This window comes from Stigmatopora nigra, chromosome 19 (assembly GCF_051989575.1).
Source record: "Stigmatopora nigra isolate UIUO_SnigA chromosome 19, RoL_Snig_1.1, whole genome shotgun sequence".
Lineage (NCBI taxonomy): Eukaryota > Metazoa > Chordata > Actinopteri > Syngnathiformes > Syngnathidae > Stigmatopora > Stigmatopora nigra.
In genome coordinates this window covers 5,718,066-5,743,192 of record NC_135526.1, presented here as the reverse complement: position 1 = coordinate 5,743,192, position 25,127 = coordinate 5,718,066, and the positions used below count along the sequence as shown (strand labels likewise).

The window sequence follows — 25,127 nt, the reverse complement described above, 5'->3', positions numbered from 1 at the left end:
TTCCAATACATATGTCTGTGAGGAAGCCATTCAGAATTTCTGTACTGTGTTTTTAATGTATGGTGATTAGTTACACTAGGGGATAAGTGGAATAAGCTTCTTTCAAGTTGTGAGTTGTCTCAATGTAAACAGCATTGTCGAAATAGTCTATATTTATTATGAAAACTTGTTGCTATGAGACATCCATTCCGTCCAATAGGACTGCTAGCAGTCCAAATGGATTGACTGTCAATCACCAGCAATTGCTATGTTGGAATTTATTTTGTCTAATTAGTATTCAGATTAAAATTCTGATTGAATGTAGTGTTTTTAAGGGTTCAAATATTGATCTAATAAGGTCTTGTGTTACTATTTTTGGTGTGATATATTATTTAGACTTTGTACATACACAAAATATAAAACGCTGATCATAATAGGTTTGATGGGCCTGAATTTTCCAACTAAATGTATCACCCAATAAGTTGAGACCAATAGTGGGATTTTGTTTTTATACAGTGACCTCCAGGAGTATGTTGACCTTGGTCCTTCATCGTCATAAGCCAATATAATAACTCTTTCCAATGTTATGACAATAAGACCCATGTGAGTGAGAAGTATCCTGGGGTTCCATTTTGTACTCACAGGTGCCTTCAACCGAAACCTCCTTGAAACCTTCTTTCCTTCTCTGTGAGACAGAAGTAGCACTTTGACGCCCCTGTGGAGGGAGTCCTGTTAAAAAGTAGAATTTCTCCTCTAGATTAGTGTCAGACCAGAACATTAAAGCTGGCCTGATCCCATGGTACTGCTCAGAGTCCCACAGAACATAAATTCACTCATAGAAAACAAGAAGTGATGGCAGCAATCCTCCATGTTAACAAAGCCGTTAATACAGGCAGCGGGATATGCCGCCACCCCCCTTTTTTTTATTGAATATTTCAGTCGGCGAACAACCCGCTATGGGACTTTCCACCCCGTCGACTTGGATTAAAGATCTATTTTTATTTATTTCTGACAGGGTACCACGTTCCATGGTTGGTGAAACAAGGGTGATTGATGAAGTGAAGTCAGATATCTTAAAGAGGTTTCTGGTGCTGAATTTGTATGCAAGTCTTGGTTTTACCCACAGGTGGTCTGCTTGGAAGGGGCCATGAAGGCACTTTGGGAGCCTACAGCTAATTTGGACTCAGATTGTAATCAGCGCATAGTAGACAAGGTGCTTGAATTTGGGAGTTGAGTGGCTTGAGATTTCTCTGTGGTTGGTTGTGATGGGTTTTGTGTTTTCTTGTTTAGGAAATTGACAGCGGTTAACATGTCAGACTCACAGTTTTGAGGTTGAGGGTTTGATTCCAGATCGGTCCTCACTGTGTGAAGTTTAAGATTTCAGAAAATGTATGAATTAGAATGACAAATAAGGACAGATTGTGTTGTAACTTGACTATATGTGTATTTTTTATGACTTTTAAGGTTTTCTAGGTTGTTGCTTTTTTTACTTTTTATGTTAAACTATATCACAAAGTGCAACATTTTCCTTGAGTTTATATGCCACATGACATGATCTATCCATTCCCAGAACCACTTATGAATTTTATTCATATAAATTAGATTTCACACATAATTGCATCCTTCAATATGGCTTTCTGGAAGTTTTTTTTTTTTTTTTTTTTTTAGAAATAAAAATTGCCTAGTATTAATGCAGAAATCTGTCAAACGCCGAACCGCATCATAGTAATTATAGGTCTATCTTAAGAAAATATAATATTACTAAGAAAAGCACATTAGCCGAGCGCCTCTTTATTTGAAGAGGATCTTCTTCCTGTTAATTTTCTGACATTTACCTTAGCTGCGATGAGTGACATTTCCATTTTTGTGTGCAAACCGGGTGAGTTTCATATCCTGCCAGATCCAGTGTGAGAAATAACACACTTAACCGGCTAAAAAAGTGACCGCGTGGAGCAAAAAAAAGATTTTGACGGATTTAAGGCTAGCATCTGTGCTGTGTCCAATCTTGTCTGAGGGCTCAGGTTGAGTCCCTAGGCTGTCCTGCCTCTTTTTTTGGGGATGTGGGAGAAAACTAGAGTACCAGGAAGAAGAAAAAAACACGCACTGGGGATAAAATTCACCATGCAATGACCACTAATGACAAATTGATTTAAATTAAAAAAAAACAGTGTTCTCTATGACTAATATAGCTTCGAAATAGTCACTTTGTTCCCGTTAGTAGGCAGAATTATGTGTTGTGATGCAATCCGAGGTCAAATGTGAGCTGTTTTTACAGTGACAAGAAGCGCATTCAATAATTCCTCGGCACACTTCAGTGTATTCAACTGACAAAAGGCCCATATCTTTTTAAAACTCTCTTCCCATGTCTGATTGTGATGCAGATTTTTCAGTCTTAGAACTCTTTGACAAAAGCGCGGCTGATCGCCTTCAAGAGAAAAAAAAAAAAAAAAAAAAAACACTTCCCCGACACTCAGATTGAGTTCATTGTGTCACCCGTATCTGATCTTAAAGAAAGCCGGTTGAAATTGAATCCAGATTTGTCGAGTGCCTGTCCACCTGTGCGCAAATGCACACCGACTCGTGTCTGGGTGGAATTGCCTTTTGGAAGAAGAGACTGCCGATAACCACTTGACTTGTGAGTCAGGAGAATCGGCCCGAGGGGTTGGGAGGTAGGAGGGAGGCAAGGGTGCTGACTGGTTCTACGCTTCACTAAGTTTTCACCCCATATCTGGCCAAAAAAAATCAGCTCAAGTCACAGAGTGTCTGTCAATGATCGGCTATGACTGCTAAATATAACACTGGTGCAAGGTAGTACTTGATCAGTTCTGAGAAATGTTAACACAATCTATACACAATGTATTAATATTTTGGAAATTGTACATGTAGTATAGAATCATTGCATATGCTATGTTTTTATATGGTATCAGTTTCATATTTTAGACATTATGTATGTAGTATATAATTTTTTTAAGCAAAAAGTATGTATATTTAGGATCTACTTATGCATTTACTGCAGAAAATGGTTTTAAATGGTGTCTGACCATGTTAAATTCCATGATTGACAGTTTACATATGACAATATGAAGTATTGTGCATGTCACTGTCCATGGTGCTGATTCTGGTATGATAGCATCAAATGGCCCTCCCAGTCAAAAAAAAATTGAAAACATGATCTGTTTACCCAGATTCAATCCACTGAAAAAGTGACATGATCATGCCCAATTTTCAATTACATGATTGAATCTAGGGCATATATTTAGTTATTTAGTTTTTGCATTTTCTCTTCCCTAATCCTGTCAGCTCTTTTATGTTTTTATTGCTGAATTGCACTTGAATGTCTTGCAAGGCCGCCATCAACATCAGTATTGTTAAGATCTAATATTTTCGTCTCTGCAAAGAGAGAAAATTTGACGGACGCTACAGCTGCACTACAGAAGTCTTGCGGCTAAAATAAAATGAAAAAAGAGTATTCTTAGGAGCTTGTACTCAGGCAAAACATGGACATGTCAAGTGTTAGACTCTTCAGTTAAAGTTAAAAGTTATTTTCTGTGTCCAAAGTCTATCCGTGTATCCGTTTTAACACCCCTAAGTAGATCTACTTGTGTCCAGGGAATCGATGGCAGTCGGAAAAAAACGCATCACGGTATCGAGCCGTTGCAGGGCTGTAAAAAAAAAAAAAAAAAAAAAAGGATGCAGTTATTAAGTTGTAAAGGTGCTGAAATACATTTAGTACTCCGCCATAAACATCCCTCTGACTTTGTAGCAGCAGTTTAATTGCAGTGACTGTGTTTAGAAGTCATGCTATGTTATTTATATTCAAGAAAATGGCCAAAATGTTTCAAAAGTTCCCCAACAAAGATGTATTAAGGTGATGTATAATAGAAAATTGACTTGAATTGCTTGCAAACAGATAATTGGGTTTCCCGAATTGCCTTCCCACCAATCAAGTGTGAAATTACACTAGTAAGTGACTCTTTTGTGAGCTGCGCCATTCTGTTAGCAAGCCGTTCTGGATTTTGGCTTCCCTTCAGGCGTGACTTGGAAACTTGGGGCCTGGGTAGCCGTTCTTCTCTTTAACTTTGGCGAGAAATTGAGATGATTCTCAACAGTATTTAGGCAAAAACTATGTTATTATGTCTGCCAGTAATTGCTTTTGAAATTGTAAAAAACAACATCCTCCAATATGTCCTCGTTTATAATTCAAGAGTAAAATGAAATAAACTTCAGACGAGGTGATGGTAAGGTGGGATGTGGTTATTGGATTTTTTTTCCCCCCACATTAGTATGCCGGGTATTATCAAGAGGCTCTCCAGTGATTATCAGGGTGTTGAGATGCAGAGATCACCTCCAGGTCAAAGGAAAAGAGTGGCTTTCGCTCTTTTGGCCTCGTTAGTTAATTACGGTGCAGACTGCCAATCGCGCTCACTTTGGCCTTTTTGCACGTGTGGAATATGTGAGCGATCAACTCAAAAGTAATGGACTTCAGAGGGAATTTCTAATTAATATATATGGCAGAAATGGATATAAGGGTGCAATACTGTGTGTTTATTTTAAACTTTGTTAAAATGCCCAAATTATACAGTTTTTCGGGGGGCAAAAAGAGGCTATTGAGAAAAAATGGCCCTTTATTGAGCCTTGTTTAGGACTAGTTTAAATTTTTCGGAGTTTCTTATTTGTTGTGTTTAACTTGCCACTTTCTATATTTGTGATACTTGACAAGGTTGTTTGGTTTGAGCATTTTTATTGAGGTTTGAGAGTGATGTTTTCACCATGACTGGTGTGAAATTTACGTGTTAAATCATGCAAACATCCAGGCCAGGTTGAATTTTGATTTTGGCTCACAAAGAGATGAGATTTTATGAGCCAGTCAGTTGGAATGTTGCCGAGAACAATAACTGTAAATGTTCGGGAATCTCAATAACGTGCTTTAAAACAGAGTTGTTAAACTCGCTTATGATGATGGCCATCTGTCCAAACAAGTCGGCGGTCTTCCGCACTCGTTGTAATAAAAGGTTAGCTGGCGTTCACCCGCATTTTCAGGGCAAACAATGCTGATGATTGTGTCTGTCTCTCTACCAGGAAATCATATTAAGAAAAGTGAATCTCCGTGCAGAATTTAATCTTTTGAGCTGTTAAGCATTTTGCTTTTTTTTCCTTGGAGGGCTCATATTTTCCACCTACAGTTGTTTTGCTTTTAAAGTACTACAGTTGTTTTTAATGCCAGGCCAGTGTGAAGAAACATTACATCATATTATTATCTGAAAGAGCCTTAGTCTGTTAAACACAGTCCTTTATTCGCTGTTATCATGTATAGTTCCAATGTTCCCTCTAAGTTCCACTACTCTCGTCTCCTCTGCGCAGCAGCAATTATATAGCGTGCAGTAAATAAAATCAAAACGTGTTTTTAATTATTTTTAAATGTATTTATTGTTTTTTTTAAATTTTTTCTACCCCTTTCCCCATGATGTTGCCGTTTACGCGGCAGGCAATGGCAGTAGCTCGGTCCACTCTTATGTTTTTTTGTATTTTACAGCATGTTTTACATGAAAAATTAGAGGGAACATTGTATAGTTCTATGCTAAATAGTTCTGGCATCCTCGACTGGTCACTCCAGCAGATGTCCAAATGTCTGTCGACCAGTCACACACTTGGTCAATCTGTTGGTCAGTTGGTCATCCTGTAAGACATATTGTCAGACAGCTTTTATCTTAAATGGACATGTTTTTTTGTTGTTGCATTTTTGGCTATGCAAAATGGCCCAGCCAAATTAGTGAGATGAAATTGGACAGCTCTTGTAAGGGTTAAAGTCTACTAAACAGTTGATTTATGTTGGAGACCTTAGTGTTCTACTTGTAATGCTTCCCGATGACAAGTAAAGAGGTCGTCAGGTTTGGGGAAGTGATGGCAACAGCTGTAATCCCTACAAAGCCGTGGCTGCTGAATGACTGAAGGCTACAAAGAGTTGGTGGGGCTTAGGAGCTGATGCGTCTGTGTCGATTTGATTAAGGCGGCAGACCCTCGCACATAACACGCCAAAAAGGCTGCTTAGCTTCACCGCGCCGCGTCTCAGAGTACAGCGGGCTAATGATAAGTGCCGAGGACAGCTTTAGGATGTGCTCTCAAAGGCTCATTTATTTCACATCGGCAACACAATTTGTGAGAGCATCGTGCTAGTTGGAAGCCTGAATAATTAAAATAAAAGGCTATATATATATTTTTTTTTACTCGCCTGTCTCCAGAATAGTCCTAATTACTTGGTGGCATTGTGATTTTAATCCCGTGGAAAATCCGAATGTGACAAGATTCAAGATCGACAATTTCAATTATACAAGGACTACTTTGTAAACCATAACTTTTATTGAAATCTAGCCTATTGGCCAATCGAGAAAACAGCAATGGAGGCTTTGACTCAAATAATGTTATCTTAAAAATATACAAAATAAATCAGAGTGAGATATTCAACTATTTCTCAAATGTGGCATTTTAATAGATTTTTCCTAGTGCCTTTTTTTAAAATTGAGCCCTCATTATGAAGCTTGCAAGGTCAAGGTCGCAAAGGTAGAAAGTGCTAGTTAAGTCTCTAAAACTAGTTCTTGACCAAATACTGAACATGTACTATTGTTTTTTTTTTCGGAATTTGGGCTTTAATGCGGGAAAACAATTGTATTGAAATTGTTTTGTCTTATTTGACTAGTTTTGTGCTTTTTTTTTTTTACCCGACGTGGTCAAATAGTCAGTTTTTTATCAGTCTGTATGTAGCTGGTTGCTTATTTTCATTTTCAAATTAGTCTCTTGTTTATTGCTACATTGTTTGTTCATTTGGCGAGAACTTAATCATCTTATCTATCCATTTATAATTGTTTCTTAACAGTCCATTCCTCCATTTTTTTGTTTAAAAACACATTCAAACAGCAATTGTAGTTGAGGGTTTATGTCATTTGAACACCAAACCCTGACACAATACCTCAATGATTAGGACAGAAAAGACAAAAATACTCATGTACCGACCGCCAATCCTCTTCTCATCTCTAAGGTTGAGTGCAAGCCACCTTTACTTCAAGTTTTACTTTCATCCCCTTCATTAAGGAGCATGTGAGGTGAATGTTTTCATTAAGGACAATCCCAGAGGGATTCATGAATAGATATTGTTCAGGGTCGCGCTGATCCCACCCCTACACACACACACACACTTTTATAGGTCACCCATTGAATTCAGTGGCACTGAAACATAAAACTGTTTAAATGAATTGGAAAGATTTGTCAATGGCTGAAATAATGACAAGTAGTCCCTCTTTTTACATATTTTGAAAATAAAAAAACAGTAAATAGCCAGCTTGTGTAGTCTGGTGGTAAATGTTTCTTTGGTTATGCAATTAGTGTGCATACTTTTTAATCAAAGTTGATTTTGGTGGTAGCGCTGAAGGAAACAACAAAGACAAGAGTTCAAAAACAACCCCAGGAATGAGAAAAAAAAGAAAACATTTTTCTCCAGCTTTACATCCACTGGCAGTTGTGTTCTAAGCGTACGTGAACGGAGTGCAAGCGTCTCAGTCTGGCGCTTTCACAATAATGTCTGCACTGCCCCGCAGAGAGTGTTTGCTCTCTCTCTCACCACTTGCATGCTAAGCACCGCTAGGTGACTTGCAGCCTCCTTATGTCCAAGCCAGTTTTCACCCAATGCCAGAACCAAATTAAATATGCCAACCTTCCCAAGCCACAGTAGCAATCAAAGTGCTTCCAACCTAAATTTGCACCAGTTGACTTGTTGTGGCCGTTTTCTGTTTGCTTCACACACCCACAGTTAGATTAACTCACATAGTCAGAGGCGTATATTTACTCTAAAGCAGTTGATGTAAACCACATTTGAACTCCATTGGCAACCATTGATGGCAAAAGACATGCAACATTTGTTCATTTGCTGCCAATGTTGGATTCAAAGTCTGCCAGTGACAAACTTTTTTAAATTTACAGCAGAGGGATGAAGAAAAGTCTGCCATCCTCGATTTTTATCTCGCCAAGCGTCAATCGGCAGGTTTTCTTACTTCTTTGGGGTCGTGTAAGGTTGAAGGAAGTGAGTTCACAATACCTGTGGGAGGTAAAGCACCAGGGCCTCTCATCTTTTACCTTTTAAAAAAAAAAGTCTCCCATGTGTTTGGTGTATGAGACTTAGCCAAGATCAAGTGGCTATTTCCAGGATAGGGGAGTGAGAAAAGGGGCTAAGGGAAAAGCGATTCTTCTCACACTGCCTTGCTCTTGTTTTTGTTGTCTTTAGCAGCGTAGATGTATTCAATGGGATTGTGTTGGAAAGGGTTCACGGTATCTACGAGAGGGTATGAAATGGATACGGTGTTTTCTTTTGAATCTACCTCCAACCTGGAAAAGCAAACTGAGCGCGAAGGCTTAGCGTTTTTATCCACATTAAGTGGAAGCAAAAATAACTCGGTGAAGGAGATGGTGTGAATATTTCAAGTATAGTTCCACAATTTAAATGCCTAAAGCTGCTAAGGCGTGTTACTTTTTTAGCTTTTTTTTGACATGATGCCAACAAGAGTGCTCGATACTAGGCAAAAAGATACTGGGCCAACTGTTAGGTCATCTCCAAATTATGGTTTTGACATTTTGACCAAACTGAATTGGTAGTTTAGCGCCTTAACTGGCGGTCAATAAGTTATGAGGCATTATTAATGTGGGAAACTTTTGGAAGAAACTTGTTGGTTCCTTTAACAAGCAATTTACTGATATATTTTCACATTTTTCGTCTCAATCATAATAGAACGCACAAAAAATGTCTGAAAGATCCATGTGTTTGGTAGGAAAATGCCATAAGCAGGTGCTTGTCGATGTTCCGTCAATTTTTCATGTAAAACATGCTGTAAAATATGAAAAATACATAAGAGTGGACAGAGCTACTGCTACTGCCTGCCGCGTAAATGGCGCCATTATAGGGAATGGGGTACAATATAAATAAATAAATAAATACAAATAAAATAAAATAATAATTGGATTTTATTTACTGCGTGCCATACGATTGCTGCTGCGCAGAGAAGACAGGAGTAGTGCAGGAACATTGCTGGTATCCCAGAATGGTGGGAAACATTAAACCTAAATAATCTAGAATACAACACCCGAATCTCAACAAACATTCCTTTTACAAAGACAGGAAATTCTTGGAATTATTGACTTACACACTTCAAGTCATCTGCTGAAAGAAAAAGTGTGCTGGAATGATTGGTGTCAAGCGCCTTTTATCGACACCGAGCTAAAAATCAATGTTTGGAGTGCATGCTAAAAATACTTCCAAGTGGGTCGCTGTGCTCTTCTTGGCGGTCGGGGGGCTGTGCTGTCACCAGGTCGCAGGTGCATGTTTCATGAACAGTTAAAAGCTTGAGTGATTGGGCGAGTGCAGCACCCGTCGCCTTTTGTGTCTTTGACATCGCTGAGATCAAGCTCTGTTCTCTCTCTTTTAAATGGAATCACTTGAAATTAAAGATAACCTATGCTAACCTCCATTGGAAAAAAATGCATAATCAACAGTACTTAGTAAACACGTAGCGGCCAAATGCCAATTGTGTCATATTCAACAAATTTGCGCCTAAACAGTTGCAGTTTGAAGAGCTTTAATACTCAGAAGTTTATATTTACCTAAAGATGGAGATACACAACCATTCCCACCACCACTGAATGGCATGGGAGCCATATGTGGCTCTTTTGATGGATGTATATGTCTATCCATCTTTTTAAATCATATTTTTCTTCATTAGACTCTTCTGCATGCGTTCTCTCATCGATCATGTTCTCAAAAGAATTCAGACATTTTTTTTTTACTTTCAAAGTAGTGAAATTAATAATAAATGCTCACATTTTCATGTATTTATACTTTTAAATTGTGAGTATGGCTCTCAAGGAATAATGTTTGAAAAGTGACATATTCAATGGACAAACTAGTTGAATTCCACAGCAACAAAACAATAAAATGTCTTAATAAACCTTCTCTGCCATTGACGGAAATAGAATATACTCTCAATATTGCTTGGTCAGTCTCTTATCCGCCCATTTCTTATTGATTTTGCCATTTTAGCACAGGGGATGCTGTCATCCAGATCCCAAAATTCAATGCCCGCCTGGCTTCAGAGTTTCTTCTATTTTTTTCTGTTCGCTATGGTGTTCGTGGCCTTGCAAGCGTGCGACACAATAGAGTTTGCAAGTGGACCGAGACCACCTCCTCGGCAAGGTCCCGGCCCCCTTGTTTATACCCGTGCTGCAGTCTGGTAGCTGCGGTCACACCCGGTCAAACAAACTACATGATTCACACTTCATATCAATGGAGTGAAAAACACCTCACGAGGCTTTCCATTACAAAACTCTTTAGTATTCAGTGTGTATGATTCTATCGACAGGCATTTTACGTACATACTTTTAATGCAATTTTAGCTGGTAGAATCGTCGTGCAGCACTAATGAGGTCAGACTAATGGAAAATGGCCCAGCCTGTGTGCTACAAATTCCCTCAGAAACGGCGTTGCCTACCAAAAATAGCAGCATGTAGATGGTCTCTCAGAGGAATAAAAATGTGGGTTCTTATTAACCATGTGGCTCGTTTTATCTGCTGTGAATTTAAATTTGCTTGTCACATGGAGACTTTCAATTGATTTGAACTGGGACGGATTTTGCTGCCAAGATTTCCAGTTACAATGAATTAAATGTGTATTGCTGTCAATGGCAATCTTGCCTTTTAAAACAATGCTAAAATGATTAGCAAAATCCAAAAGTATGGAAAAGTCAAGAGTGGAACATTTCTAATCTGTTTCATTTTGCTATTAGTCATGAAAAAAATATGTTATGAAGTGTTTCCAACTGCAATAGTTTCCGTATTCGTTCATACACGTTTTTCATTCATTTTTTTTACTGACAAACCATATAATTTTATATTTTTTTTTTCCTTTCTCTCACCCTGCAGCTGCCATCCAGGTGCAGGTCACTCCGACTCACAGGGAGATCAGCGTGGGAGAGTCCAAGTTTTTCCTCTGTGAAGGTAAGCGAGCAGTTTGTGGTCACGGGAGATTGTTGAACTTTTGCGTATCCCTTCAAACAATCACCCTGAATCAAAAGAGGGGGGCATACTTTGTTTGAATAGTTTGCAAAAATAGTCACGCTCTCCGTTTAAGCAGAATTGAGATACAAAAAAAAAGGTTCTACCTTGTTTAGGTTCCTCTAATGGACTGCAATCCCTCTTTTTAAAGTACAGATACTTAAAGATCTAATACACTTCACTGAGCATCATGGGTAATTTAAGATATTTGTTTATTTGGGGTGAGGTTTGGTCAATTATGACCTACAGTGCAGTCATTCAGCGGTGAACGTTTGTCAAGGGATTAAAAAATAGTGAGTGTGTGTGGTAAATTAAACATTTTTTCAGTCAACCGGCCATGTGGTTTTACATCTAACTATGACTAAGACGTTGGACTTTCAGTTCATATTTTTACAACTGCATTTTTGTTGAAATACTCAGTCATCCGCCCATAAGTCTTTGGTTTCCGAATGCCTGGTTGCCAGTCAGGCATTTTACGCCAGACTTCCCACCTGAGCCGAACACCCTGAGTTCCAATGCCACGTGGCTTTTCTCCTGGTAGTGTCCTGCTGGGGCTGTTTGCGTGGCAAATCGTATCATTCCCCTTCAATTGTTGCTCTTGGCCCCTTTGGAATATACTTGAAACCCCCCTCACTTTCATTCCAGGAAGGAAAGTGATTTTCATGCAAGTTTTCCAAAGCGCTGAAAAAGCATTTCGGCCCTGAAAAATGTTTGAAACCTCTCATTTGCAGCACATCAGGCGGGATTTATTTGTCATTTCGGCTTCGTGCAATTAGATCCCAGGCTGAACTGTTGATGAAAAAAACCTGGCAAAAGCCAAAAAATAAACATCAATATAAATCTCCTTCTTCAGTGGTTGGAGATGCCAAAGACATTGACTGGTTTGCACCCAATGGGGAGAAAATCCAGCCCAACAACCCCAACATCCAAGTGACCCGCAATGATGAAACCACCTCCACCCTGACCATCTACCACGCCGATGTGGACAATGCCGGTATCTACAAATGTGTGGCGAAGAATGGCGACAAGGAGGCGCAGGCTACGGTCCAGGTCAAGATTTTCCGTAAGTGGGCATTAACATGAGAATTTTCCCCCCCGAAACCATTTTATCTGGTCTTTTCCTATCTCGTTCTTTCAGAAAAGATCACCTTCAAGAACGTTCCCAGCCCGCAGGAGTTCAACGAGGGTGACGACGCCGATATTATCTGTGACGTGGTCGGGTCACCCATGCCTTTCATCATCTGGAAGCATAAGGGTGTTAGGATCCAGGCCAACAAGGATGGTGAGAGCTATCCCAATTAAAATCCCTACATTTATTTACCAGTTGGGCACACTTCATCTTAAAACTCTCATATTGCTATTGATGATGGCATGAGCGGATCTTTGGTCGCCGGTCAAATGTACTTAGATATTAAACAGTACTTAGACATTAAACAGCACTTAGATATTAAACAGTACTTAGATATTAAACAGTACTTAGATATTAAACAATACTTAGATACTAAACAGTACTTAGATATTAAACAGTACTTAGATGTTAAACAGTACTTAGATATTAAACAGTACTTGGATATTAAGCAGTATTTAGATATTAAACAGTATTTAGATATTAAACAGTACTTAGATCTTAAACAGTACTTAGATATTAAACAGTATTTAGATATATTAAACAGTATTTAGATATATTAAACAGTACTTAAATATTAAACTATCTCTCTCCTAGATATTAAACTGTCTCACATATATATATAATTTTGAGAGCTGATTTCAACAGTAAACCCGCTGTCACCATTTAACCGGCGACCAAAAGGGACCAAAAGACTGGCCACCAAACGTCCGATCACCTGATGATGTCGACCTTAATTTACAATTAGTTCAACACTAGCGACTTCTAATCTATTTGAACTAAGAGTGCTAGCTCAGTTGCTGCCATCCTCCCAGATCAAATGATTTGGATGTCTGTCAAATTTAATTAATTTAACAATACTGTTATTAATAATGCCTTGCCTGAGTCTTAGTTGTACAGTTAATATTGTCACTTCCAAGATTTTCAGTCCGTCACTTGGAAACAAAGCTAAAAAAAATCCTGGATAATACATGAATGCGAATATTTGATTTTTTTTTTCAACCCAGCAGACCGAGTAGAATGGTGTCAAAAAGAAACAAAAGGAATTTGAACAGAACAGAAAAAAAAACTATAGTAATGAAAGACTTTACTGTCGTTGCTATCAGAAAAACGGAGCGGATTCTTAAATGCAGTCAGCTTGATCCGTTTCAGTGGAAGCTCTAATATTGAAGGCAATTTCCCACAATAGAGCAAAATTCTGGAAAATCCAGGGTGCGGTTGTGTCTCATACCATCGCATTTCATGCATCTGGGAGTCGACAACACTGCGGTAAAAATGAAGGGATAGGGGGGGTACAGAGAAAAGCTTCAACAGCAGCCTAGAATTCGAAAGTTCCTCACAAAAGTTCCAAACATTTGTTGATTTCCTCAACGTTCAACTCAGCTGGAAGCAGGTTGAGCATCTCAGAGAAACAACTGCAGTGCCTCTCTGCGCATAAGGATAACCCACGCAATTCGATTTACTGTCACGGCGCGAGGCTTTGACACCAGGGTGCAATGTGCTCGCCGCGAGTCATCAAGCAGCTGCCCGGTGTCGAAGCAATACGCATGTTTGTTGAAAATGACGTTAATAAACAGAGGATGTCTTTCAAGATGATCTGAGGTTAGATTTCGTCAGAAAATCTCGCGTTCCTTCACTGTCTGAGCCCGCAACAGGGATGTCTAAACTTTTCCGCTGGTTTGCATGCTATCTGTTCTGAGGCCATTCTTGTGGGAAAATGTGTGGGTTTTCTCCGGGTACTCCGGTTTCCTCCCACACCCCAAAAATATGCATGTTAGGCTAATTTTATGCTATATTGTCCTCAGGTCCAATGTTTCTTTTGTCTTATCGTGCCCTGAGTTTGGCTTGCAATCAATCCTTAGTGGGCCTTAGTGGGACCCCCACGAGCCTTGTGAGGATAAATAGCGAGGAACATCAAGGATTGGTCTATTTAACCTTTGTAAATTAGGTCGTGGATTGCTGTCAATGGCAATCAAAGAGTTAATGCAGTACATTTGATGATGTGGTTTTAAATGGGCACTAAGAGGTTGCCAAGCTCCACGGTGGTGCCGAAAGCTTTCTCATCTCTCTCTCTCTCTTTAAAGCACTTCTTCAATTAGCTAGCATAATTGAGCTATTTCAATTTGGGCTCAACCGCCAACTCTTGAATCATTTAAACTTCCCTACTTTTGCTTTGAGGAAGGTGGTTTAATTAAAGTTGGAATTTCACAGTCTGGGCGGCATTTGGTCGTACAAAGAGCAAATAGCTTTTATTCCCCTCAAAGGTTAAAATGTGCTCATTTTTGCTGACTAAAAACTAGAAACTAATGGCTAATATAAAAGTACAATGAAGAACATTTGTCTTATTTACTTCTAATCAAATGAGAATCCTCTACCTCTACATTACCTGCAAATTTGGAGTCATTTATTGGAGGATCATTTGCACCAATTGGATTAAACGACAATGTTTCTGCTTTTTAATCCGGAATAAAGTGGCAGCCAAACAACTTGTGCAGTTCATTGAATGCCAAAATTATATCTATAAAATTACAAGTCAATGCATTATAAAGCACCTTCAGCAGCATTTAATTAACCACAATATAATCACACGGGTATGCAAATCTAACAGAATTTAACCTCTCTAGATATTTGCAATAGCTTTTTTTTTTGTTCCCCTTTCCAGTGCGCTACAACATCATAGAAAACGGCCACCTGCTAATCCGCGGCATCAAAAAGACCGACGAAGGATCGTACAACTGCGAGGCCCGCGTCATGGAGACCGGAGAAATCAATTTTAAAATGATCAACGTCGTGGTTAACGGTAAGCTTTTTCCTATCCGTGGCCATACTCAGAAATCATCTTCCTTCCGTCAGTGAATCATTTGGTCACTTTGGGTCCCTTTTGTGTTTTGTTTTTAGTTTTCCCAACTATCCGTGCCAGGCAGACGGAAGTCAACGCCACCGCCGACATGGGTTTCTCCAGCCTTTTGGCGTGCGACGCCGACGGATTCCCGGAACCTGCCGTCACATGGGTCCAGTAAGTATGGTGTAAAAAACTAAATGTATCTGCAAATTTGACATTAGTCTTTTTTGGTGTGCAATTCTATGAGCGGTTTATCAAATACGATGAAAAAATGCATTAAGACATGGTCTAAAGGACGTTTTTTATAAAAATAATAATAATAATTCCATCATTGCTTCTAAGATTGACTTGAAATTGTAACTTTTTATAGTTTGATGTCTTAGAAATTATACTGGTAGATTTTAAACCAAGCTTTCAAAATCCACTACCAATACTTATTAAGAAACAATTGGATAGAAAAGAATGCTTGTTATGTCAAATTGCCATGATTTAAGCATTGTTGAGTTGCCCTGATTTCACATTCTTTTCCTGACGTCTCGAAATGAAACATTCCAGAATAAAATGGTTTTTTTGCCGAAGCCAAAGTGACCGCTTTTCCTTTGTTTTTCTCTCCCGGTTTGCAGCAACAACATTATTCTGGAGTCAGGGGATAAGTACACTCTGAATGAAGACGGCTCCGAGCTGGTTATTAAAGGTGTCGTCAAAGTGGATGAAGGAGATTACACCTGTTTAGCCAAAAACAAGGCGGGTGAGATGAGCCAAGAAATCAGTCTCAACGTTTTTGGTAAGGAAAAAAATACATTGGAATCCATTTGAACTTAAGGGATGCCATATTTAACTTGCATTAAATGATAGACATCCAGTCTTTGAAGTGGATTGAATGTCTAAGACCGTCAGTTGTTTAGTTTAGTTTTTAAATGTGCCACAATTCTTTAGTTTTCCCATCAGTGGCTTCCCAAGGCTTCAGGCAAATAGTGTTTATCTTTTAGAGCTAATATCCTCAGCATGGCTCCCGTATTCGGATCTATTTGAGCTGAAAAAGCTGGCAAAAAAAGCGGGACTCCATTGCGAAACATTCATCCAAGAGCTCATTATCACGAAACACACAATTTGAAAGGACTATATTCTGAATGTGTGACTTTTGCTTCCCCAACTAGTGCAAGCTAAGATTACTTACTTGAACAACGAGACGGCAACAGAGTTCGACGAAGAGGTCACCCTGACCTGTGAGGCCTCGGGTGACCCCACGCCATCCATCTCCTGGAGCTTCCAAAACAGGATGTTCTCCGAAGGTGAACAGGTAAGAATAAAGTCAATTAAAATCATACAAATAATGTATTATTTCCTTAAATTCTACAACATGTTAGTCTTTAATTACATTTATTAGAAAGTGATGTTAATGGATCATTGACATTTTTATCATTGCTGTTATTAGGTTCACTTTGGAATACTAATCTATGCACATAAGGGAAAAAATGGTTGGTACGTTAGTAAAAAAAGCAAAAAAAGAGGTCAGGAAAAGGGGCAAGATATCATTAAATGCCTGTTTACATTATTGTAGAACCACGGTTGGATTTGGGTTTTATAGAAATGAGGGAAAAAGTTAGAATAAGCGTTCAATAAAAGAAGAGCTGTTGAATGAGATAGTGTAATTACATCTCCATTTATCAAAAAAAATGACTCCTCGTTGGTAATGGAGATGGTGTGTGAGACTGGCTGATTACTCTAAATGTCATATGTGCACAAAAGAGGACGAATAGTTGCATTTCTTTCAGAGTATAAGATAGATGGACAACTGAATGTCTCTTTCTGAATACATAATTGGTGTGAGAATGTGTAGTCGCACGTAAAGCAGTAAAGATGAAATGGACATTAGGTTTTTGTCAAAAAAAATGATTGCAACCTTCTTTTTTTTGCCATGTATACACCTTTGTACACACTATTTCTGTAGAATACCCTGGGGGGGTGGGGGGGGGGAAGATGCATACTTGTGATGTTATGGCTATTTTAACTGGTTGTTGCTGGTTTATTCATTGGGTTCCATAGATGGAGTTAGAATTCCATTTCTTCTTAACCAGGGTGGGCTTTTATCCATGTGTTATAGTGACAAATTCATCAAAAAAATCACAGCAGAATGTTATGAAAAATATATATGTACAGTATATATCACCAGGTTCCGTCTATTCTCGCCCTGTTTGACTCCAATACAAAAGCTAGACTGTGTTGTTGTTGTTTTTTGTTTGTCCTCTCTAGGCTTCATGGACGCGACCCGACCAGTACGAGGTAAAAGACGTAATTGCACGGGCCCCCTTGAATTAAATGCACTAGTGCACCCCTCTTTCAAGAGTTTGCAACCCACTTTAAGCGTGTGTGATGATAGCAAACCACTAACTGTCTCCACATTAGTCACGTGCCACTTTTAATTCCATCTCTTTAGTTTTTTTTTGAAAGTAGACCTCCCACTTTTTTGTCAATTGGTTTTTGCAAAGCTGAATCTGAAATTATTTAAGAAAAAATAGATATATATATATAAGCATAAATGAGTCTTTTGTCTGTGGGTACCAGTGAGAACTGTCATTTTGCAGCAGAGTGATTAAAATGTAATGGCTGCAATAAAGTCTTGGGGATTTATAACGCATATTTATATGAAAATTATTTCTTCTCCCGGCTACCTGTTGTTTACAGAAGGAATGATTTACCACATATTTGAGCTCATTCCAAACAACCATCAACACAATCAATATTTACATGAAAGATGATGAATAATATTGAGATGCACTGGATGCCAAGCAAAAGCACTACTTGTGTTGATATATGAACTTTTGGCGGACCCCCAGGGGGCAGCCAGGCCTTGCCAGATTGTATAAAATCTGCCAGAAGCTTTCAGAATTAATTTTGAGGGCACATTTAATTGATAGAGAGTTGTAATAACCAATCAGACTCAGAGTTGAGCTGCAACTGGCATCACACCCATTGAAATGTGACTTGTGCTATGATTGGATACTGCTTAAGAGCCACACTTGGTTTAGCAGAAAAGTCTATTAATTGATTTTATCTTTTTAAAATAGACACATAAGAGTTAAACATACATTTTGCTGTCAATTCATTTCTCATATTTTTTAGGAAGATCTTTCACAAGCAGCTTTTGCAAAGACAGTTGTTAGTCTTTAGAATTTGATAGTGGTCCTGGTTCCAATTTTTTAGTCCACTTGCTCAACAAGTAGATTATGATATCAAGACTGAAATACAGGGAAAAAAATTTAAAATGTCTTGACTTTTAGACTACGCATCGTTCTCACTGCGTTCTTATCTCTCCAGGTTAAAAGGGCGCTGAATCCACAATTTAAATATCATACTTCATCCCCCCTGTTTTCAATCTTTGGCTGCTGAGAACCATCGCAAAATGACTATCCCGCAGTAATTAGGAGAACAGAACCCTATTGGATCGTTATTTGTACCGCCACAGAAAATCACCTATTGATTCATGTGCTCTCATTGATTACATCGGCATCGATCTCAGCCGATCTTTAGCTAGGGCGCTGATAGCGTTTCTCTCTGGCTGAACGAGTCCATGTGATCATCAATCAACCACCAGTCAGGGCGCATTGTCGTTAAGTTTCCGACAGCCTCGTCAAGCCAGTGGCATTCCAGATAAAAGGAGCCAGCCATAACTTATTAAAAGAGGCCTGACACTAATCGCTACCTGTCCAAATCACTGCTTAATGACGGCAACACTCATCGAGATCCTGAATTAGTGAACACGTTCTTACGACTTTTCAGTTTTCAGTTTTGACTAAAAACATGTCACGCTTTCAACACAAATTAATTCCAATTCTTGCTACATACGAAATAGACGTGCCAATGAAAAAACTTCATTCTCTGCCAAAGTTCCAGTCGAAACGAAACAAATGTCAGTCGTAGTCGACGGCAACCAATGAGTTAATAGCTTCGCTAGCAGCCATTCTTTGGAAATGGTGGAGGTTGAAAAATAGAACTATGAATAATGAAGAAGCACCATGGTGGTGGCTGATAAAAACATTTGAACAGCTCTCCTCCCTCTGGGTGACAACTCTCACTAACAGCACATATTAATAAATACATCTCATTTCAGTTTTAATGCCTTTCTATTAATATTCATTGAGCATGTATATAATACATGTCATCCACTAGAGCTCGGTAGCGTGAAAACGGTCACGCCGACACAATTACAAACGGCAACAAGCCTCGTTTCTTCATTAACGCATATGGATAGTCTTAATTTTGCAAGACGGACACGGCGTCCAAATTAATGCCCCTGCTTGTTGAGTAATCGGAAGCGTACAAATGTTTTTTTTTTGCTGCTGAATCCTAGTTCTTACCAAGAGATTTAGCCTTGGGCGTCAATGGCGATGACGCTTGGCACATGGTATTTTTATTTTTAATTTTTTTATAAGAGAATACTCTTCTTAAAAGCACGTATACCGCCTATAAATGTTTTATTTTTGCTCATATGAATGGACATTTTTGGAGAGTTGGGTTTTCCGTATAGATTTAATAATAATAGCAACAATTCATACCATCTTGTGCACTCATTCTTTCTAACTGATGTCACCTCTAACTCCCCACGTTTCTTTCTCCCTAGGAACGTGCCTATCATGCATGGAATCACCATATAATTGGAAGTGAAGCTAGGATGTAGCCTTCATAATATGACATTTCCTTTGTCTCTTCACTCTCACAGAGCCACGACAGAAACATTGTGGTTCGCAGCCACGCTCGAGTGTCGTCCCTCCTCTTGAAAAATGTCGACTTCACGTATGCTGGACAATACCTGTGCACGGCCAGCAACTCTATCGGTCAGGACAACCAACCTCTTTACTTGGAAGTTCGCTGTAAGTCCTCCTGACTGTATCAAAATGATTGCCAGTCTTGATTCACAAACATTGGTAATCTAGTCTGAAAGATTCAATCAATACTAGGTTCTTTTCCAGCAGCGTAATGATGAAACAATTTTCTTAAAATGATCTGAGGGGACAATCCCAAACTTTGTAATGCTAATTCTATAGCTGAAGGGTTTTAATTGAGTGTGTCATTTCAAAGCAACTAATCACCTACCTGTCAACCTCGGCCAATTGCTCCCCTTACCAATAATTGCAATTCTCCTTATTAAGCGATTAAAAAAACATATAAATGACTTTAAAAAAGGGTTGTTATACAGCGTACACAATTTAAAATGTATAAAATATGGGTTATAAGTTGACAGGTATGCATTCAAATCTTTCTTCAATGGCTGGTGGCGAAAAAGTATTTTTGGTCATTATCAATGAGAGCTCCATAGACCCAAAGTCAAAGGTCGACGACCTCAAATATCATGGCCGACTGAGTTCAGGGACCGGTTTTCTCTAACCTTGACACATCATCAACCCCAAATCTGATGATGAGCTATCGCGAAAATGGACTTTGACAGGATCCAGGCAACTTCTCAGCCTTTTGTTTTCCCTCCCCCATCCATATATATTTTAGCTTCTGTTGGCAGACAAATCAATACGACTCACAACATCTCATTGAGATCAACAGAGCATTTCTTCTCCCATCTCGCCCAAAGCTCCAACCTGTTGGCCTTTATTTAAACTTGAACTTGCCACATGACTTGCACGTCAAGCCCTTTGCCAAACAGGTTAATGGAAGCTCACCCTTGACTGGCATGTCCAACTTGTCTAGTTTTTACACTGCACTCCTAAAAGGGAAGCCGGATAAAAACAGCCATACTTGTCTTCCTTCCGCATTGCATAAATGAGCATTATTTTCACGCTCGACCAAATAATTACTATATTTTCACAACTATAAGGCGCACTTCAAAGTCTTAAATTTTCTCCAAAATAGACAGGGCGCCTTATAATCCAGTGTGCTTTATATATGGGAAAAAAATGTAAATATGTCATTCATTGAGGGTGCGCCTTATAATGTGGTGCGCCTTGTAGTTGTGAAAATAAGGTAGTTTATTGTCAATGCTGCTGCAGGTTCTAATCCTGACCATTTGCCATGACATTGCAGACGCCCCAAAGATTCTGGGAGTGGTGACGGTGTACACATGGGAGGGAAACCCTGCTAATATCAGCTGTGAGGTGGAGGCCCATCCCGGGGCTTCCGTTACGTGGTTTCGAGACGGCCTCCAATTACCTTCCGCAAACAACACGGGGGTGAAGATCTACAGCACGCCGGGCATCAGCTACCTGGAGGTAAAAATGTTCACATTTCTGTCATTATATAGCAGATTCTTAGTATTTTATGGTTTGTTTAGGTCTCGCCCGAATCTCAGAGTGACTTTGGAAGCTTCAATTGCACGGCAACCAACGCCTTGGGTACCGAGTCCAAGGAGTTTCTTCTCATCCAAGCAGGTTTGAGTTGGAGTCATTTTAAGGAGGATTTGATGTCCATAAATCTGAATTGATTGTGTGCAGTGTATAAATTAAACATAGCTCCTGTTTCAATGGTATTGATTTTGACATTGGATTATGTCATATAAAAATGCCAGTTTTATAGAGGCTATTGGTTTAAAGCCAAACATATGAGAAGTAATATTGACTATGAAAGGCTGGATGATACCCAGTTCAATGACAATTGCATTTTACCAATAAAATGCAAGATTTTAAAGGACAGCTTGTACAAAATGAAATGTCACACTGCAATGGAAATCAGAATTCCCTCTGGGATGTCTTCTACAATAGATTGGATCACTCTACCTTGAAAATGTTTCCTCCAGCAGACCTTAACTGAACACGCTGAGGCTGGATTAACCGTGGTAACATAATCAACCAATTACACTCTTTATAGGCTTCTCTAGATTTCTTTTAAAGGATCCAAATCATGGGTGTCTAAACTACAGCCCACAGCCATCACCAAACATACCCTGCAGGTTTACTAAGAATGGTTCCATTTATTCTCGGGATCTCACAAAATTCCTTTTGTGACCTCTGACCTGTTCTTGTGCATTGCAGAGGTTCCGTCACCACCAGAGATCCGACGGACGGAGCCTTTCTCCAGCTCGGCTGTGGTGGAATTTGACGAACCTGATTCTTTTGGAGGAGTGCCTATCATCAAATATCGGGTGCAATGGCGTACAGATGGAAAAAGCTGGAATGCAAAGGAGTACGACGCCACAGAAGGCAAGAAAATCAAATTATATGTTGAACCGCCATATAGAACTGTCATAGCCATGTTTTGCCTACCAAAAAACTACATGCAGAAACTAGGTCATGTTTTTTCTTACAATATTTAGGGGTATTTTCTTTCTTTCAGTAATAAGGCCTTTTAAATTCAAGGGTACCCACTCAGTTATGGGTACAGAGAAAGAATGTGCATATATAAAAAAAGCATCACATCTTTTGAAGATTCATAAAACGCTGTCTCAGTTTTTGATACAATAAATCAGTTGACTGGATTTGCTCCATTTTGGCCATTCAAAACCTGAAAGAAGACCCTAGACTTCCCTTTGTCAACTTTTCCTGACCAAAAAAGATTTTTTGACATGGTAGAAGGAGGGGAAGATAAGACTGGAGCTATCACCAGGAGCTAATCCAAACATGACAGTGCCGCATGCGGCCAACGTCTGGTCGGGGGGGGAGCATGGCTGAGTTGACAGTCTTCTCGGGCCCCAGATAATAGCCCGGTCCCGCCGAGACGCAGTGGCGCAGCCGTATCTGGATGTTTCCTGTCCTGTTTGCCGCATGGGGCGTATCTGTCAGCGGCTTTGCTCGCCGGCTGCTGTCATCTCATTGCCCGAGAGCCACCTGTCATGTAAACCAATGCACCAAAAAAAAAAAAAGCACTTTTAAAGGACTCACTTAGCATTTTGCTGTACACACCCATTGTAAATAACAAAAAAATGGTCCTCAGTATGGTGAAAAATACCCAACAGTCCCCTTTAATTAAATCAATAATGCCCTAGTTGGTGCTTAACAGTAATGACATCATAAAACCCACCGCGAGTGAATAAATGGCTGACCAAAAACAGACGTAAATTGAGAGCATTCAAAAGCCAAGTTCTGGCTTTTACATCCATAAATAATGTTTCATCAAATTATATGCTTTCCTTCTAATTGCGTCACTCCATATATGTAATTATCTACTATCACTGCTTGACCAGTTGTCATTTCCCAGTAGCTTTGTTCAAATATACAAAACTCCTTTATTATGATTTGTTGATCCAATCTGGTGATTAAAAAAAAAAATGTCACTTAATTTGCACTGTTTGTTATTCATTTCTAAACAACTGACAAAAAAAGTACAACACTTTGCTAACTTTATTTGGCTAAATACTGTATTCTACACTTAGTGATCAAATGTCACTCTAATAATACAAAGCAGGACTGCCATCCCATGTTTAAAACAAGTACTGCCACATGTAACACAATACATTCGAATGGGGTCTAATGATGAAGCCACCTAATCAAGTCTAAAAATATAAATATGTCCTTTTATTTACTTTGTATCTCTCTCAGTGTGTCCAATCATGTGACTTTTACACCTTCCTTTTGTTAATTTAAATGAGTTCATCACTCCAAGTCCAATCCATTTGAACTGGAAGGGATGGTGGCCAATCCTCCCACTTTAAATAGATATAACTGTCAATGGCAGCTAGTGAGTTTAATGGTGTTTATCGGTACTGAATTTGTTAAATATTCAAAGAAAGCTCTCGCATTGCAACGCCTCAGATTTGTGTATTCCGTTTATTTATGTGACTAAGATTTTTTTCTTTTGCCTAAAGGCCAACTTAATTGAATATTTGAAGAAACGCTCTCTTTACTGCACTGCAGATTGATGCTAACCGCCTCTGTGTAAATAATGGATATTTGATCATATAACTGTTGGTGCACGTTCCCCTGGGCTAACAAACGGCGTCAAATTAAACAAGCTTTAAGTTCATGCGGTAGGCCTTTTTTACTTTTATTTTTCCAGCAATAAAAACAGTGGCCAAAAAAGCTGATTATGTTGGATATCGTCCAATTTCTTAGTATAAAACAAAAATATTGCCAAACCAATCAATTGACTTCAAATTATAGTAATATTTTGAAAGCAGGGTGTTTAATGAAAATGCTCTTTTAAAAAAAAAGATTTTTACGACAGATTTCATTGAAGTATTTAATTAAAAATGAAATAGTAATAAAAATAGTTATAGTAAAAGGTTGGCCCACATGACCCAAATTCTGATACATTTTTTACTAGCAGGCCTTCCTATTCAAAATGCTTTGAGCGTTTAACCCCGCCCTAAAAAAGGTCAATAATTATTAAAATTTATGGAAAATTAGGCTCCACTTTCTGAACAACATCTTCTTTTAATTATGCCGAATATTTACTAAGTTATTTTTTTTCCTTGACAGATATGAGCAGCATCAACATCGCCGGCCTAAACCCCGACACCATGTACGAGGTCAAGATATCAGCCATCAACGGCAAAGGCGAAAGCGAGACTAGCGCTGCCATCAAATTCAAGACTGGACCCATCCGTACGTACCCGCCATTCTGTCTTTACTTTGGCCCTGAAAACCCTGGAGCTTTTGCTTTCTGCCACTCTATTCAGCTTCCCTCTTTAGCATCTTTCCCTGTCGGCCAGTAAATTGCAAATTCAGCTCATTAGTGTCGAGCGAGCTCTTTAAATGAGGTCGCCGCAACTCGGAACCGAGGTGTATTATCATAAGGAAATCAATGAGGTACTTACTGGTCGAAATGTTAAAGACTAGGATGTGTTTGCATTTAAATCCCCCCCGTAAGGATTACATTTAAAGAGAGCCAATCCCGACAATCTTTACAACGCTCTTAAGCGTTAAACGTAGAAGTCTTTTGAAGTTATTCTCTATAGCAAAAATGCATGAGGCAATCAATATGTCCCTACCATCTTTCAGCTTCATCACAAGCTCCTCCCATTATCGTCACCACCAGTATGGCGCGTAGTGAGTATGCCACCAACTGTTGCAGTGTGTTGGTTGTCATGGCTTGCTGTTAGTGTGATTTTATATAGTACTGCATATATTCAGTTGAATCTACTGCATAATAATTGCACTCAAATTATTGAGTTTGGTGTGAGATTGGTTGATAGTAACAGTGTATCGACTG

At 39.0% G+C, this 25,127-nt stretch overlaps 1 protein-coding gene across 8 annotated transcripts in view; it reads left to right on the top strand.

Moving 5' to 3' along the window:
• Window positions 1–25,127, top strand: part of ncam1a (neural cell adhesion molecule 1a) — a 108,609-nt gene that overhangs the window by 71,670 nt on the left and 11,812 nt on the right. For 5 of the 8 annotated variants that reach the window (XM_077740263.1, XM_077740266.1, XM_077740265.1 and 2 more), the window contains exons 6-18: window positions 10,936–11,010; window positions 11,921–12,130; window positions 12,206–12,349; window positions 14,856–14,993; window positions 15,092–15,209; window positions 15,659–15,819; window positions 16,193–16,335; window positions 17,289–17,318; window positions 19,756–19,906; window positions 21,069–21,253; window positions 21,316–21,412; window positions 22,013–22,180; window positions 24,395–24,520. In XM_077740263.1, the coding sequence (XP_077596389.1) occupies window positions 10,936–11,010; window positions 11,921–12,130; window positions 12,206–12,349; window positions 14,856–14,993; window positions 15,092–15,209; window positions 15,659–15,819; window positions 16,193–16,335; window positions 17,289–17,318; window positions 19,756–19,906; window positions 21,069–21,253; window positions 21,316–21,412; window positions 22,013–22,180; window positions 24,395–24,520 (1,746 nt within the window). The remainder of the gene's footprint in view (window positions 1–10,935; window positions 11,011–11,920; window positions 12,131–12,205; window positions 12,350–14,855; window positions 14,994–15,091; window positions 15,210–15,658; window positions 15,820–16,192; window positions 16,336–17,288; window positions 17,319–19,755; window positions 19,907–21,068; window positions 21,254–21,315; window positions 21,413–22,012; window positions 22,181–24,394; window positions 24,521–25,127) is intronic. The other 3 variants (XM_077740267.1, XM_077740264.1, XM_077740269.1) reach the window with 1 other exon arrangement.